This window comes from Salvia splendens, chromosome 11, assembly GCF_004379255.2.
Source record: "Salvia splendens isolate huo1 chromosome 11, SspV2, whole genome shotgun sequence".
NCBI classification, from domain to species: Eukaryota; Viridiplantae; Streptophyta; class Magnoliopsida; order Lamiales; family Lamiaceae; genus Salvia; species Salvia splendens.
The window spans coordinates 27,653,715-27,672,059 of record NC_056042.1 but is presented as its reverse complement, the minus strand read 5'-3'; the positions used below and the strand labels follow the sequence as shown (position 1 = coordinate 27,672,059).

The following is an 18,345-nucleotide window of genomic DNA, read 5'->3' as shown; positions in this document are numbered from 1 at the left end:
AGGTATGAAATATAAGCACATAACGTAATTTTAATCGGATTGTAGGAATAAATAAATCATGAATCATAATATAAAAATGAAGCACGTGCAGACTTTGTTAGAAAGAGTTTCCAATTTCATGCGCAATAGTATATAGGTATTGAAAGTGATAGTGATAACTCACACACTCAAACACGCACATGTGTATATAATAATTGTAGTGTTGATTTATTGTAGTTTTATCCAAAGAAAGAAATCAAGAGAAAGATTCACATTCTTTGACTATGATTGTGAAAGAGATGGTTGATTTGATTCTCATATCTTGTATTGGTAATCACCTTTCAAATTGGAAACCAATGTCGGCTCATGAATACTTTATTATTCATGGTATGCAAAGACAAATTGTATGAAAGGAGTTCGATTGAAATCCAATTATAATTATGCCATTTTCTTGGTTGGTGGAAGTGTGACAAGGGAATTGGACCCATAATATCCTAACAAGAAGCTAGATAGGCCAACCTCTTTCGAACAAGTTTCCATCCTATACACCAACACCAACTAATTTAGAAAATGTAATACTACTATTAATTAGAATAATTGATTATTTCACTAAAACCTATTTATGGCGTAGAGAAAAATTCCACAATTATCAGACATGTTTGTTTTGATTATCACAAAGAAGATAGAAACATATAGCTAATAGGATAGCAGGTACTCCCTCCGTTCCATAGTAATAGAGTCATTTTGTTATTTTGGTACGTTTCATAGTGTTGAAAAAAGGGACGTCATTAATATGCCGCCCAACATTCATTGTGGGTGGTGAGTCCCTAAGTCTTGTAGAGTACCAAGTGGAGTATAGTCCCTATGTTGTGTAGAGTTCCAATTATTGATGTACTAGATCCTTCTATTTCACCCTATAAATACTAGGGTGAATGAACTTTTGATAGTATAAGAAAAACATACAAGAAATATTCTCTATCTACTTCCTATTCTCTATATGCCTTACCAACTTATCTATACCACTCTCGATAACCATCTTTAAGATGGTATCAGAGCAGGAAATCAACAAAAAGCCTCAAATGGAGGTCAACCAAATACATACTCTCGAGCTATTGATCGAGACAATCTCAAATCTAATTGATTTGTACAAAACCAACCCAAATAAAAACCAAAAATGCTACCGAACGAAGAACCTCGGTGTGAAATCCAATCCTACTGCAGCATCAGCCACAAGCCCTTGCCTTCCTCAGAAACCCCCAAATCCCAATCAAGTCCAGCGAGTCTGCGAAACTGCTGCTCCGAGGAAGACCAGCGGCGTCTGCGAATCTGCAGCATCGGCGAATCTGCTGCTCCGAAGAAGACCAGCGAGTCTGCGAAACTGCTGCTCCGAGGCCAACGCACCGACGGACAGCGCCTTGGTATCCTTCTGCTCCGACGGACATCGGCGACGGACATCGGCGAATCTGCTGCTCCGAAGAAGACCAGCGAGTCTGCGAAACTGCTGCTCCGAGGCCAACGCACCGACGGACAGCGCCTATCCACCTTCGTCGATGGAACCGTCGGACTCCCGCTGGCTCTTCTGCCGGTCAGCAAGTCCGGCACCGTCCTCAGCCTCGGAAGCATGTCGTCCTCAGCGTCCCTACCGTGAAATGACGACGCCTTCTCCGACAAGCGCCTATCCATCGAAGAGCATCGACGGCGGCGGCGGCTTTGCGATGAGAAACGGGGAAGAAGCGAAAGAAATTGAAGGGGAGGCGGAAATCAGAAAGGGGGCGTCTATGGCTGAATGGAGGAGAGGATGTGTTAATCAATCCCTCAATTTGCAAAAAGGCCCCCCCAGCTTGTTAGTATCCCAAAAAACACCCCATCCAAAAAATACCTCCAACAATTCCCCCCAGTCAAAGCCTTTATTTCAAACTAAGCCCCATTTGACCAAGAAATTCCAAAACCCACCCCAATCTGTCCCAAGTTCCAGAAAGACACCCCAAATTTTTGAAAAATCCAGAAATACCCACCTCAATTTCGAATTTCAGCCTTCTATCTCTTGTTCAAACTCATACCAAGCTCTAGCGTACTCATCATCCGCAAACTTAGGACCCAAAGACTGCCACTGGATTTTTGATTGTGGGGCAACCGACACAATGTCTTTTGATGCATCAGACTTCCTCAATATTTCTCAATCCACAAAAAGTTTTGTCCAAACAGCTAGTGGGGAGTTAGCACAAGTAGAGGGGGCGGGAACTGTCACTATCTCACCAACTCTTCGCCTCTCGAACTGTCTTTATGTTCCTTCATTGTCCCACAAACTTTTGTCTGTTAGCCATGTAACAAGAGATCTCAACTGCAAATTGCTAATGCAACCTCATTTTTGTATGTTACAGGATATCAAGACGGGGACGATAGTTGGGCGTGGCACTGAGCGACATGGATTGTACTACGTGGATGAGATAGCCCAACAGAGTACTGCGATGCTAACTCACGGACTAACCGACAGACAGATTTGGCTCTTGCATCGCCGGTTAGGACACCCATCCATAAGTTATCTTCGTTTGATCTTTCCTGAGTTAGTTTCTTCTACGCATGTTTTGAATTGTGAAACTTGTGTTTTAGCAAAAAGTCACAGACATTCTTTCAAATTAAACAACACTAGAGAAAAATCACCTTTTGCTTTGGTTCACTCTGATGTGTGGGGCCCTGCTCCGGTTACTGGAGGACAAGGTTTTCGATATTTTTTGTTGTTTATTGATGATTTTTCGCGTATGACTTGGATTTATTTTTTGAAAACAAAATCAGAAGTTTTCGAAAAATTTACTGAGTTCTATCGTCTTGTCCAAACCCAATATAACTCTAGAATTCAAATCCTTAGATCGGATAATGGGAGGGAATATGTGAACTCTAGAATGAAAACCTTCTTCACCGAAAAAGGCCTTGTCCACCAAACATCGTGTGCGTATACACCAGAACAGAATGGGGTAGCCGAACGAAAAAACCGATACATTCTGGAGATCACCCGTGCACTCCTAATCGAATCCCACATTCCTAAATCCTTTTGGCCAGAAGCTATTGCAACAGCTGTTTACCTCCTCAATCGTCTTCCAACAGGAATCCTAAACTTCAAAACCCCCCTAGAGGTCTTCTCTTCCCAACACTCGACACCTTCATCTCTCAACCTCGAACCCAAAATTTTCGGTTGTTCCGTATTTGTTCACATACCCAAACATGATCGTGACAAATTCTCACCATGTGCAGTAAAATGTGTCTTCTTGGGTTATGGGAAAAATCAGAAAGGGTATAGGTGTTATGACCCGTCAACAGATCGCATGTACGTAACTATGAACTGCGACTTTGTTGAGAGTGAGTACTTCTATAGCCAATCTAGTGGTCAGGGGGAGAGTGAGAATCCAAGCAGTGACGCACTAAATTGGCTACCTCTGTGGGGAGAAACTATTCAGGGGGAGGATACTCAGGGGGAAAACAACCAAACTACCCTACCAAACCAAAATCCTGTTGTTGACAATGGTCCAACAGAGGAAGTTAGCAGTACCACTGGGCAGTCAAATCCACAGGAACATAACATGCCGCTTCAGGACACTGCCAAGCTATCTGACCAGTCCTTGAATCCTGAGGTAAATGCTTCTGATCCCAATATCGGTACCCTACTTGAAACCACTGACAGTGACAGGGAAAACAGAAGTGGTACAAATGAGCCACCAACGGAACAAGAGAGAGAGCACGGCAGATTGCCCCAAAGAAGTACAAGGGGCATTCCTCCTCGAAGATATTCGCCAGACTGGAAAGGGCGGAAATCTAGATACAGTATTGCCAATCTCACCCAGGGACACCTTACCGAAATGGCTAGGGCGTTCGAAGCTGCACTTTATGAAGAAGAAGAGATTCCGCAGTCCTTCGAAGAGGCAATGAAACACAAGCACTGGAGGGAAGCCATGAAGAAGGAGATTGATGCCTTGATAAAAAATGAAACGTGGGAAAAGTGTACTCTACCTCCGGGAAAGAAACCAGTAGGATGTCGGTGGATCTTCACCATAAAGAGGCATGCAGATGGTTCAATCGAGAGATACAAGGCAAGATTGGTTGCTAAGGGATATACTCAGGTGTATGGAGTAGACTACGAAGAAACTTTCTCCCCTGTCGCCAAACTAAATACAGTAAGAGCACTTCTATCGGTAGCTGCATGTAAGGAATGGCCATTATACCAGTTTGATGTTACAAATGCCTTCCTCCATGGAGAACTTGAGAAAGACAAAGAAGTCTACATGGAGGTCCCCCCAGGTTTTTGTGAAGAATTTGGAAAAGGACAGATGTGCAGACTGAGGAAGACTCTCTATGGGTTAAAGCAATCCCCCAGAGTGTGGTTTGGAAGATTTTGCCAGGCAATGTTCAAACATGGCTTCAAACAGAGCCATTCAGATCACACGCTATTCCTAAAGAAGAGGAACGATAAAATGACATGTCTAATAATCTATGTTGACGACATGATCATAACAGGAGATGATGCCGATGAGATCCAAAATCTAAAGGAGAATCTTTTCAAGGAGTTTGAAATGAAGGACTTGGGAGCTTTAAAGTACTTCCTAGGAATTGAAGTATTGAGATCCAAGCACGGAATATTCCTAAGGCAGAAGAAATATGTTCTTGACATGTTAGCAGAAACGGGCCTACTGGACTGCAAACCTGCTGAAACGCCAATGGTACCCAACCATGGATTGAAGATTGTGGATGGAGCTAAGCCTACAGACCGTGAAAGATATCAACGGTTAGTAGGAAAACTTATCTATCTCTCTCATACTAGACCCGACATCACATATGCAGTTGGAGTGGTCAGTCAATTCATGCATCAGCCTCAGGAAGACCACATGGATGCTGTCATGAGAATCGTGAGATATTTAAAGGGAACAGTCGGTTATGGGGTATTCTTAGAAAAAAAGAAAGACTTGGAAATTGATGGATACACCGATGCAGATTGGGCAAGCAATCCAGTCGATAGAAAATCCACTGGAGGATATTTTACCTTTGTTGGAGGAAACCTAGTCACTTGGAGAAGCAAGAAGCAAAAGGTTGTAGCATTATCAAGCGCAGAAGCAGAATTTCGAGGGATCAGAAGTGGCCTGATGGAGATACTTTGGCTTAGGAGGTTGTTAACAGAAATTGGCTTCCCACCAACACGAAAAAGTCAGCTTTTCTGTGACAATAAAGCTGCAATTAGCATTTCAGAAAATCCCGTGCAGCATGACAGGACTAAACATGTTGAGGTCGATCGTCACTTTATCAAAGAGAAACTTGAAAGTGGGATTATCGAGTTCCCATTTGTCCGATCCGAGGAACAACTGGCAGACATTCTCACCAAGGCGCTGAGTCCTACAAAATTCAAAGAATTCATTGGCAAGTTAAGTATCGGGGATACCGTTACTCAACTTGAGGGGGAGTGTTGAAAAAAGGGACGTCATTAATATGCCGCCCAACATTCATTGTGGGTGGTGAGTCCCTAAGTCTTGTAGAGTACCAAGTGGAGTATAGTCCCTATGTTGTGTAGAGTTCCAATTATTGATGTACTAGATCCTTCTATTTCACCCTATAAATACTAGGGTGAATGAACTTTTGATAGTATAAGAAAAACATACAAGAAATATTCTCTATCTACTTCCTATTCTCTATATGCCTTACCAACTTATCTATACCACTCTCGATAACCATCTTTAAGACATAGTATTGGAGTCATTTCCATTTTTAGTAAAAGTTAACACATTTCTTCTCTCTACTACTTTTTTCCCCTCACATACTTTATTATCTTTTTATTTAATATATTACACACATTTTTCGTAATCTCCATGCCGAAAAGAAATGTCTCCATTACTATGGAACGAAGGAAGTAGTAATCAAAGAGTTGTGGAGATCAAATTTTATTAGGATTTAATTTTATAAGTGCATTTATCTTTTCTAATTACAAGATATAATTATTTAATGTACGTGTTAGTTCGAATCTGTAGGAGATTGGGATTATGCTTAGATTTGTTTTAGTTAATGACTTTACATATGTCATACATGATGGAAGCGTGTTTAAGAAATTAAAAATCCTTAGTCTTAGTCTGGAGTTCAATTCATGTAATAATAATTGGAAATCTAGTCATCTAGCCTAATATACATGTTGATCTCACGTGGATTCATATACTTTTAAGGAGTTCACTTTTCCTCTTTCTCTAATCGATCATCATTAAAGAAATCATCAATCTCTCATACATCATCGACTCAATACTTAAATATTCAAAAAGTCGTCATTACGTTGGAGAAACCTTTAACTAAATTAGTAGTATCAATTTTATTCCTCACTCCCAAATAAGTATACTCTCTTTTGTATCACATAGAGTACGTTAATTTATTTCAATTAAGAAGTTCAAGTGATTTTATAGGTTAATTTAATTTCTTTGTTTAGTGAATTCATTGTGTTCCTAGCATGTAACATGTGTTTGAATGTGCAAATTGAATTAGTCCAATAATAATCTAAATAGATTAGTTTTGCGAATTTATATTATTTGTAAATCTTTCCCTGTAAATCCCAACACGATATCATGTTCTTATCTTTGGCTATACTATTTCTACACCGTATACTTGCAGTTAGTTTTAGTGTTAATAAATTGTTTATCAATCATCCTTGAGTGAAATATACAATATAGATTGTCCGAGAGGTGGTCTAGAATACATAAGTGATTGTCTTAATAATTCCCACCAATTGCCATAAAATGTCAAATTAATATATAGTTAAAGTCGAAAAAGAGTACTAAAATAGAGAACATATAGAGAAGAGTCTTCTCTGTATTATTCTCTCTATCCGCCTTAACTAATTATTAAATAGTAGTAGTATTATTTTTTCAAAACGAGTTAGTGCAAAAAATAGTGTCTCAATTAACATGGGATGGAGGGAGTGTCTACTATTCATGCAATAAATATGCACTCATGTAATACACATGGAATCCATTGTAAAATTAAATTTTCTTATGATGAAAGAGGTTTAGAATTAAGTTAGAACAGTACAAGATATTTCGAAGAATTGAGGAAGTTCTCGACTAAAAAGTCTAAAACATAATTTTGTGAAAAAGTTTCGAAGAAACATGATTCATGAAATCTAATTAGTGGGTCTCGTTAATATTCAATGTTATGCATATTAAAAGAGTGGATTAGTGATAATATTCTTTCTTGTAGCTAGGTAGGGACTATTTCTATATAGGTCGTTTTAATGAATGGACTAAGTTTGTCTTATTAACTTGTATAAGTTTCAAAACTATTTTAGCTAAGATAATTCTTCTTACTTTTATTTTTATTACAGTATTATTATTTTGTATTCTTTTTATTAAGGACAAAATCAACCCTTGAAGGCTTTAAATAGTAGCGATTATTTCACATATGCATCATCAACTTAGAAATTTCGCCTTTTCACCTAAATAAAAAGAAAAGTATGGATATGATAATGTCATCATGGAGATTATGAATCTAAATTGAGAAAGGAACATAAATTGAGAAAGAGGTAATAAAGTAGAAATAAAAAGTGTTTTTAATTTTAGTAATAAGTCTTTTTAGTTGGGACAATCAAAATGAGTCATTTTTAATGGAAGGAATGAAGTACAATATGAAAGGACGTGAGTCAACTTGATAGTCTTAACTAATGACTAGGCATGATGAGATCGGCAATTTGAAGAGACTGATGATTGATGAAACCAACCCACTTAACTGCACATATAAATTTAGATGGCCCACTTTTACGGTTCAAATCTCACCAAAGCTTTATATGATTACAACAGTCATGGTATTAAGTTCCTCCACAACGCTGTCACTAAACCGTCCCTTAAATTACTATTTGCGAATCCTACTGTATTTTTTTACTCCATCCATTAACTAAAGAACGGAACCTGCAACCCTCCATCCCTTAAAGTATTATTCATTCAATTTCATTTTTTTATTTTTATTTCCGACCAAATTCAATTTAAAAAACACACTTCATTAAAAATAAAATAAAATTACAACATAAAATAAAAATACACCTTAAAAATTCAAAAAAATAAAAAAAGACATAATTAAAATCCTAAAAAAATAAAAATTACATAATTTAAAATATAATTTATAGAAAATAAAAAAACTACTCCGTTGGCTAATCATCCTCCGAAGGCGGTGGAGGTGCACTGAAGCCGTGAGGAGGCGGAATGTCAAGTTGTGCTGCCATAAACGTAATTCCGTTAAGCCAGGCTTGGTATTGGGCGGGCGTCATGCGGGAAGTATCCGCCATTGTGGCGGTCATATACATGGCCATAAGGGAGTTGGGGGTCCCCCCGAGCCTGCGGCCACCTGGCTTGATTCGGCTCGGCCCCTCCTCCCTCTAGCCGTCTTCACCGCATTTCTCCCTTGCGGCTGATAGCGCCCACGGGAGGACCCCCGACATCGTCTGCCGGGGTCTCAACCTCTTGCGAGGCAAACTCTTGTGGCCCGCTGCCCGAACCGCTCTCACCAGACGAGTATTGGCCACTCGCCGTATGCTTTGTGCGCTTCGAGGTCGAGCCCGTGCTGGACCGCACACCGCCGGTCCACCTTTCCTCATCCTTGACGACCTCCCAAACATCGGCATATTTGAATTGTTTACCGGTGTCGTCGAAGTAGACCCGCAAAGCCGACCTCAGAATGTTGGCTCCCGTGTCTCCGCTTTGGTAATGAGCCGCTTCTTTCTTGTGGATAGCGCAGAATCGTTTGACCTCTCTGTCGACTCGGTCAAAGTGAACGCGGAGCATCTTATATGTGCGGCGGCGGGACCCATTAGGCTTAATCTGGTGGTAGGCCTCGGTGACCTTTTTCCAGAAGCACTTCCGGGGTTGTTGACTCCCGACGATGGGATCGTACAAGACGCTGATCCAGGCGTTGTACACCGCCAACGTTTCTTTGGGGCCGTACGGATACCGGCCTAGATCCTCCTCCTCCTCGTCGGCCTCTGCCTCCGCCATGGAGCTTCCACCGCCTCGGCCTCCTCCCCGCCTCGGCCTTCTTCCGGAGTGGGTTCAACGGAATAATCCTCCCGAATCTGGGATAATCCCTGCGAATACCACGGGGCGGAGGGACGGGCATATGCATCCACGTCAAAATTGGGTGGTTGGTACCCCCCGGCGTCGACGAACCCTGGGTGCCCGGCGTCGACGAACCGGAACCACCCAATGTGTTGTACATGCTCCCTCAGTCGCCGAATGCGTTGAGATCCCACTTACCGGAGCCGCCACCGCCGGAGTTTCCGTCACCGGACATTTTGTGATGAGATGTTAGATGAAAATTGGAGAGGAAATGTAGATGATTTGGGAAGAATAGATGTGTAGTTGTGTGTGAAATGAGGATGAATTAGGAGTATTTATAGAGTAAAAAAATAAAATAAAAATAAAAAAATGGAAAACGACTATAAACGGTAATATTACCATTTTTAATTTTTAAATTTTAATTTTTTTTTATTTTATTCAATTTTTTAAAAAAATGAATTATTGCGTCAGCGTGACGATGCCCACTCGCGGGCCGACGAGTGGGCGTCACGCATGGCGCCGGGGCGCGCCACGTCGCCTCGGCGCGTGGCTAGACATCTCGCCACGTCACCTCGGCGCGTGACACTTTATTTTCTTTAATCGATTTAATTCAAATTATGAATACGTTAGATTCTTGTTAGTTATGAATATTACTTACTATATAAGTATAAACAATGTAATTAATTTTTATAAGTAGTTCGTAAAATATGACACTTATTTTGATTAATCTTTGTGAATTAATCGTGTTATTTTTATGGCGCAAGAAAATCCGTTATCATGAAGCCCATATTCAATCCGAAAAAATTATCCCACCTAGGGATGTCAATCGGGCAGGCCCATCGGGTTTCAGGCTGGCCCTACTCGGATTGTGGGTCAATCGGGTGGGGGCTAATCGGGTTGCGAATTCTTTCGAGTTGTAAAAGTTCGACCCTAACCCTAAAAGCTCTGGTTTCGGGCTAGCCCAGCGGGTTAATCGGGTTGGTACCGATAAGATTAACATGCGATCAATCCAATAAATAATGATGAAAACTAGTTATATTCATAAAATGTAAAATATTTAATTATGATATATTTGAGATATATGGTCAAACTCAATCATAAACATGATCAAATACTAATATTTGAGATATTTCGTGAAATTTTAATGCATGTTTTAGAAATTTAAATATTTTTTAAGTGAATTTGAATTTTTTATTTATTTATCAATTATTATATTAATAAAAATTCAATATATAATTTGTATATTTAATATAAAATTGAAAGTTATTTTTCTAGTTATCTATATTATAAAATTAATCAATGAAGTGTCGAATTAAGAGTAAAAAAATAGAATAATAACAATTTTATCGGGTTTTCGGGCCAGCCCATCGAGTTTTCGGATCTGGCCCCAACGAGTCGCGGGTTAATTGGGTGCGGGCTAATCGGGTTTTAATTTTATCGAGCAAGAAATTTCCAGCCCTAACCCTATAAATTTGGCGGGCTATTCGGGCCAGTTCACGGGTTGCGGTCTACATTGACATCCCTAATCCCACCATTTTAATAGGTTACACTAACATAAATGGGGAGTAGTATGAAATTATTAAGCTACCCTCTATTTTGCACTCATATTTTGTGCAAACATATTATTGAGGATATTTTAATCCACGTAAAATTTAGCATCATATTCTATATTTAACCCCAAATATGAATTAAAGATAAGGTGATTAAAATTTTACTAAACTATGAAACACACCAACTAGAGGGGAGTGAGCGGACTATACCACATAATCCAAATATATTTTCGTTATAGTGATATGGTAATGTATGGGCTCTTTTGATATGGTAATATGGTATGAGTATGGACTGGGCTGGGCTGGGCTGGGCTGGGCTGCCAGTTCAGAAAGAATTTAATTGGGTCGAAGCCCAACAGAACTCCAACCCATAAATACATTTTGTTAGCACATTATGGATTATGCGTTCTCTCAAGTTAAGTTACTTTATTTAAGTCGTGATTTCACCTTTTTTTATTTATTTAAAATGCAATATCTGTAAAACTAAAATAAAATAATAAAAATTCAAAAATTACACGTTAGAATGCAACAACAGCAGAGAAGCACGAATACTATGTTTCATTAAATGCAAATATACAAATTAATAGTGATTACGTATATTGTGTGTTTCAATTAATCTACAAAAATAAGAAAATTTGAGAATCGAATCGGGCAAACCTTCATGTGGTACCAAACTATTCAAAGTGTAGAATATGAATTGAAGTTTTTAATTTTAAATTTATTTTTGGTATCACAAAATTATTTGGATCTAATTTCATAATTTTTTAAATTTATATTTGAAGTAGATAATTTGAATTTTACATAGTTATAAAATTGAATATCTTAACACGTTTTACACACACATAGCACATACGTAACATATACAAGAGGCGCATGTGCGCGCACACACACAGTACACACACATAGCGCTTACATATTCACACAATACGCACACAAAAACACATGCCACAAACGCAATACTACAGTCTACACACAACACACCCATACACTAATATAGACAGAACACACATTACACACACTCACACAATATTAAAAAAATATAAATTTTCTATTAAAATATATTATTTGACTAAGTATTAACTAAACTAATGCAATTAAAATAATGTTCTTCGGAAACCAGTGTCTTAAGGCATTTCACCATTTGTATAAGGCTTGTAGTTTAGTTTTAATCACCTTTTCCAATATATAAATCATATTTTATTTAGTTTGGTACACGAATATCGGGTGGAGACTAGAAGAATATAAAACTGAGAATGAATCAAAATAAATAATACTCCGAATTATTATTTTTTTACATTCCGACCAAGTAAGTTCACATAACTCGCCAATCCGAATGGGCTAACTCATATTGTGAAATTATACCTCTTATTAGTTTGATCATGTTATTCAGATTGATCCGTTAATTTCGAATAGAATTGACATATATCGATTATGACAAGAAGCTCATGAATTAAAACTGATATGGTTTATGAATTGTCTAAGCATTTAGGGAGGCTACAATTTGAGGGATGCCAAAACTGTTGCATTCAACCAAATTTTACATTTTCACTTTTCGATTATATTTAATTAATTAATATTTTCACATGAACTAATTTAAGTCATTAGATTTGATTATATAATATTCAATAAATAGTTATTTGTAGTGCATTAAAACGAGTTATTATTTAATTGTATATAATTTGGAATTCTTAAACGCCCTAAAGCATAAGAATAAATTATTAAATCATGTTAATAGTTGGTTAGTTTCGAAGTTCAGATAAATCGTTGGTACAAAAGAATATCGCTTCCCATTCCAAATCTTAGAGCATCCATATCCGTGCTCTTGCCAACGAGCATGGATATGAGCCCGACCCCACTTTTTCTGTCTGCTCTTAGGTAAGAGCACAACACCCACATCCGTGCTCTTCCGCAAGGACGAGCACAAGGGTCCCACCATTCCATATTCAATTTAAATAAAAACATTTCCACAAAATTAAAATCCATTAAAAATACCCGGAATAATATTACAAATACATTAAAAATTAAAAATTACATAATTAAAATCCTAAAAAATAAGAATTATATAATTAAAATCCTAAAAATTAAAAATTACATAATTAAACTCCTAAAAATAAAAAATTACATAATTAAATTCATAAAATTAAAAAACACACTACTCGTGGCCGAATTTCGCCCACATGTGTTTGATTAGGTCTTCTTGTAGCTCAACGTGGGTTCAAATATCGCGCATTGTGTGCCTTGTTTCGATCCTCTCACCCACCGTCTTATGCACACCTCGGCGTGGGGGAGCCCTCGCGCTTGAGCTTCCGGCTTCATCCTCGTCGTAAAACCTAGCCGCCCTCGGTCTTTCGTCGGCTATAATCATGTTGTGTAAGATAATACATGTATACATGATGTCGGCGATATTTTTCACGTACCACAGCCGAGACGGAGCCTTCACAATGTTGAATCGGGCTTGAAGGACCCCAAAGGCTCTTTCGACGTCTTTCCGCGCGGACTCTTGACCCTGCGCAAAAAGAACCCGTCTCGGGTCTTGCGGGTTGCTGAGCGTCTTCACGAAAGTCGACCACCTTGGGTAGATACCATCGGCGAGATAGTAACCCATGTGGTATACATTTCCGTTGACGGTGAAGTCGATCGTCGGTGCTACACCATTCAACACATCATTGAAGAGGGGTGAAGAATAGAGCACGTTCAAGTCGTTGTTGGATCTGGCAATACCGAAATATGCATGCCAAATCCATAGGCGGTAGTCGGCGACATATGCTTCATAAGCGGCACAATGTTGTTCGTAGTATTCTTGTTCTTCGCGCTCCGCTTCCGTAATGAGATGGGTGGAATCCATTTGAGGTTTTGAGTGAGAGATGAAGGTGTAGATAAGTTGTATGAAAAATATGAATGAGAGATGATTTGATGTAAAAAATGGATGATGAATGTGTGTATTTATAGATGATTTTGGGGAAAAAAATATAAAAATTTCAAAAAAATACAGAAAAATGGGCAAAAAAACGGCCATTTTTCTGGGATTGTGAAAATATATTTTTTATTTTTTGGTATTATTTTCGATTTTTTTTTTAAAAAAACGATCTTCCAACGGATATGCCGTTGGCCAATCAGAACACGCCACATCACATGCTCGCTGGCACAGACGTGCTCGATGCATCGAACAGCGCCGTGCCAGCGGCAAGAGCGCATCGACGGATAGCGATACCGCGCCGCTGGCACAGACTGACGAGCAATTGCTCGACGTTATGGATGCTCTTGTAAGTCGAACTGCATAAGTTTCAAAGTTCCAAAAACTCACGGGTAATGTTATACTGGTACACGTGTCTTTATACAATTGGTCCCAACTTGTCATAAACACCAAGTGTACAAATGAAATTTAGTTTCCTAGTTTTCCCATTAAATTAATGCATGTACAGTATACTGGAGTAGTTAAACCAAAAAGATTTAATCAACGAAGTTTTATTGTTTAATGTTTGTACAAGACCTAATTTTTCATTTTACGAGAAAAAACTCACACCCAATCTAAATCAACATATGATAAATAATTTATAAATCATAAAAAAATAAAATGATATAAATTTTACTAATATTTTTGTAAACGACTAGTTATGATTCAAGTAACAGATTAATAAGTAATTATTATCAATTTTTAAATTTAAAAAAATTAATCAATTTTAATTAAGAAAAGAAATCTTTAGAAAAATAAATTGGGGTAGTATAAATACGATACTAAGCTGAGAGTTGAAAGCCAGTGTTAATCCCCATTTCATCTTCTACAGAAACAAAGTAATTTGAAATATACGAAAATGTCGAGATCGCCGGCGGCAAGCTTAATTTTAGGCACTTTGGCCGTCTTCGTATTTGCTTCGGCATTCGCTGACGACGTCGTTGTGTTGACCGAGGACAACTTCGAGAAAGAGGTCGGCCAGGATCGAGGAGCTCTCGTCGAATTCTATGCTCCCTGGTAGCTTTCACTCTTCCTTTTTATGTTCTAACTAAGTGTTTCCTAGTTATATTTGATGATTAGAATTCTCTGTATTGGTTGCTTATTGGATTCGCTTCTTAGATCTGTTGATTTGGTTTTCCTTTGATTGATTGATCTGGAGGTGAGTATAATTACGTCAAAGAAGAAAGTTGATGACTTTCTTCTTTGTCCGTGTGTTTTTCATCAGAGATTATCTCCTGAATTGTTTGACATGATTGCTAGTTGATGCATAATTAGTTTTTTATTTCCATATATTCTTATATTCTAAAGGTATTGTGGATTTACTTACATATCCAGTTTGTTTGCAGGTGTGGACACTGTAAAAAGCTTGCCCCGGAGTATGAAAAGCTTGGTTCCAGTTTTAAGAAGGCGAAATCCGTTTTGATCGCCAAGGTGTGATGGTTTTGCTTGTTGAATGTTCTTTCATGCTCTCAATGCTATCTGCTAATTCAAACTGGATCGTTATTCTTAATTTAATGCACTTGTCTCTAATGAAGCCTTGTAGTTCAATCTGTAATGACAATGGTTTAAATCTTAGCCTAGGGGTTCTGCTTTCGAATAGTTCATTTTCTGGATCAGGTCCCATATTTTATGGGCTGCTAATGCAAAGCCTTAGAAAGCAGTTTATTGTTTCTATCTGTATACAAGTACAGAAACAAGTAACTTTACTATGCTTAAGTAATTTATTTCATGCAACTTGGTGTTGGATCAAGTCTCCCTTGTTCTAGTTGAACATTCTGAGAAAATGTATTATACTTCTGAAAGGTGAATGGTTTGGCCCAAAATTAAGTAGAACGTGGCCTTAGTTCTGTTGGCTAGGTAAAATTTGAAAGTTTGGCTATGCCTTTGAAGCTTTCTCCCAGAAAGTTCCATTTTTGCACCTTCTACTATCTCTGTTGGAACCAAATCTACTAACAATGTTTTCTTGTACTGATTAATTAGGAATTATTGGTATGTTTGAGGATGCAGATGCTAAAATTATGCTTTCGTAAGTTTGTTTAGTATTCCTAATCAACCCTTTCAGTTCAGCTAGTTGGCCAAAAGAAACAATAACAAGCATGATGACCTAAAAAACAAAAGCACTCTGTCATCAGTCTTTCCATTAGCTTTAGGCAACCTGGTTATGGGTCTGTATGGTCCAGAAGTGTCCAGGGCTGATGTGTTGACTTTATAATGTCTTTTATGGTGTAGACTAACAAACACATTAAATCATTCGATGATGGAGTATGGACTATGTTTAAGCTTAGAAAACTGAACAATGAGCTCTTCTCTCTTGTTTGCTATGCACCTGTGATCTGTGTTGATTAATTATATGAGTGTGGGGGTGTCTGTTAGATGTTTTCATCTTTCATAAAAAATGCATTGTTTTTCTTTTATTTGTGAGATTAAGCTAATTTATCGAACACTCTTTGCGTTTTATTTGCTTTAGGTTGCAGTATCTTGTAACAGTCTATATGCTTACTGTACCTTACTATTGTAGGTTGACTGTGATGAGCACAAAGGTGTTTGCAGCAAATATGGTGTCTCTGGGTATCCCACCTTACAATGGTTTCCCAAGGGGTCTCTAGAGCCCAAAAAGTATGTTTTAGAGAATGCATATGTTTTAGAGAATGCATATCTGACATGTCATTTATATTTTTTTTTGTCTCCATCTAACAACTGATGACTCTTTAAATTTCAACTTCTTACATTCTGGTATAAGTTATAGAACGGAGAAAGTGCTCATGCTTGAGTTTGACTTGCTAGGTATGAAGGAGAGCGAAGTGCCGAAGCCCTTGCTGTATTTGTGAACAATGAAGGAGGTAATTTTTTTTTGTGTCATAGTATACTGTTTTCCATAATTAAGGAGCTGTTGTTTACTGTGTCTGCTATATACTATTATTTGGAGAAGCTTTAACCTATTTCTTCCTGTTTAGAAGATGTAATTGCATTATTCTAAGATAATGCAGTTGGAGTGGGAACATGATGTACTCATTAAATGATTGAATCAAGTTACCTGTTGATTGTGAATCACATTCTTGTCTTTAAACTGTCAAAATGCACAGGCACACACATAGATCATTTTTTCCCTTAAAAGGCAACAAATTTTGAGGATCTTTGTGATTCTGTAGGCACGCAAGTATAATTTCCATTTCAATCTTCATTTGTAATACTATATTCTTAGAACCATGTTTAATCAAAGCTTTCTCACCTCTCTCCTTACTTTTACTCTATAATTCAGGGACAAATGTCAAAATAGCTGCAGTTCCTTCAAGCGTTGTGGTTCTTACTTCAGAAAACTTTGATGAGATCGTACTTGATGAGAAAAATGATGTCCTTGTTGAGTTTTACGCACCCTGGTACGTGCACGCACCACACATAAACTTCTATTGTGCTTTGTGTGTATAGGTGGAGATAAAGCAACCATGGAAGTCTTATTCTCATAGAAATTTTCTATATGGAGTGTGTTAGTGATTATGACTTGTACACTACTGATGCTTTACCATATCAGGTGTGGTCATTGCAAGAGTCTTGCTCCTGTGAGTGTATTTCTATCTCATCTGATACTTGCATCTATTAAAATATTATTATCAAGTTCCTTACTATATCCTTTCTACCTGTAGACTTACGAGAAAGTTGCGACAGCACTTAATCAGGAGGAGGATGTGGTGATCGCAAATCTTGATGCTGATAAGTACAAGGATCTTGCTGAGAAGTGAGTGTTTTTACCATTAGTTATTCTGGTTTAGGTTTTAAATTCTTTTGCTTTAGTTGTTTCAAGCGAGCATTCAACATTGAAATTACGCATGTCTTCTCCTGCACAGGTATGGTGTAAGTGGTTACCCTACGTTGAAATTCTTCCCAAAGAACAATAAGGCTGGTGAAGATTATGATGCTGGCAGAGACTTAGATGACTTTGTCACTTTCATAAACGAGAAGTGTGGAACTCACCGAGATGCAAAAGGCCAACTGACTTCCAAGGTTTGTGGAAAATTAACCGGGTTTCCCCCAATGTGGTTGTTGTGTCTGATTTGATTTTATCTTCGTAGGCTGGTACCATTGAGGCCCTTGATGCCATAGTGAAGGAGTTTATTAGTGCACCAGCTGAAGAAAAAAAATCTGTATTTAAAAAGTTGGAGGACGAAGCTGATAAACTCGATGGTTCTGCTGCAAGGTAATAATATTACTAATTACATCTCTGTAATTCACAATCATAATCCTTACAAAAACAATTATCGTTGGTCCAGATATGGGAAGATCTATGTGAAGGCTGCTAAGAGCTGCTTGGACAAAGGCTCTGATTATGCCAACAAGGAAATTTCGAGGTTGGAGCGCATGCTTGCGAAGGTAAAAACTTAATCTTGTCAAATTTTGGATACACAATACATGGGATTGAGTATTTGAATAAAACTGTTTAATTCATCATTACCTTTTTATGTATCCAATCTATCATCCAAATTAAACCTTCTGTATTTGTTTTAATTGTTGATGCAGTCCATTAGCGAGGGGAAGAGAGACGAATTCACGCTGAAATCGAACATCCTAAGAAGCTTCGTCTCAGACGAGTGAGACAATTGGCGTGTTGATTGAAATGCTTGGGGATTGATTTTGGTTTAGTTTTTGCTACACGTAGATGACGAATGGGATTGAGCTTCCTTGTTTTGGTGTCACCAAAAAGAAGAGCTGCTTGTTTTCTGCAGGAGCATCAATGTAACCAATTAATTTTAACTTTGTAGTGTTGGGGACTATAAGTATTTGAATATTGCTGTTGCTTTTTATATGGTTA

General features: G+C 38.1%; 1 protein-coding gene across 1 annotated transcript; it reads left to right on the top strand.

Annotated features, from left to right (window-relative positions):
• Positions 1-14,360: 14,360 nt before the first annotated feature.
• LOC121753589 (protein disulfide-isomerase like 2-1-like) lies at positions 14,361-18,345 on the top strand. The gene is made up of 11 exons (XM_042148802.1): positions 14,361-14,558; positions 14,888-14,972; positions 16,060-16,157; positions 16,326-16,381; positions 16,801-16,918; positions 17,071-17,098; positions 17,183-17,274; positions 17,384-17,540; positions 17,609-17,733; positions 17,807-17,906; positions 18,054-18,345. Exons 1-11 carry the CDS (start codon positions 14,401-14,403, stop codon positions 18,126-18,128), a joined length of 1,092 nt encoding a protein of 363 aa, XP_042004736.1. The 5' UTR covers positions 14,361-14,400; the 3' UTR covers positions 18,129-18,345.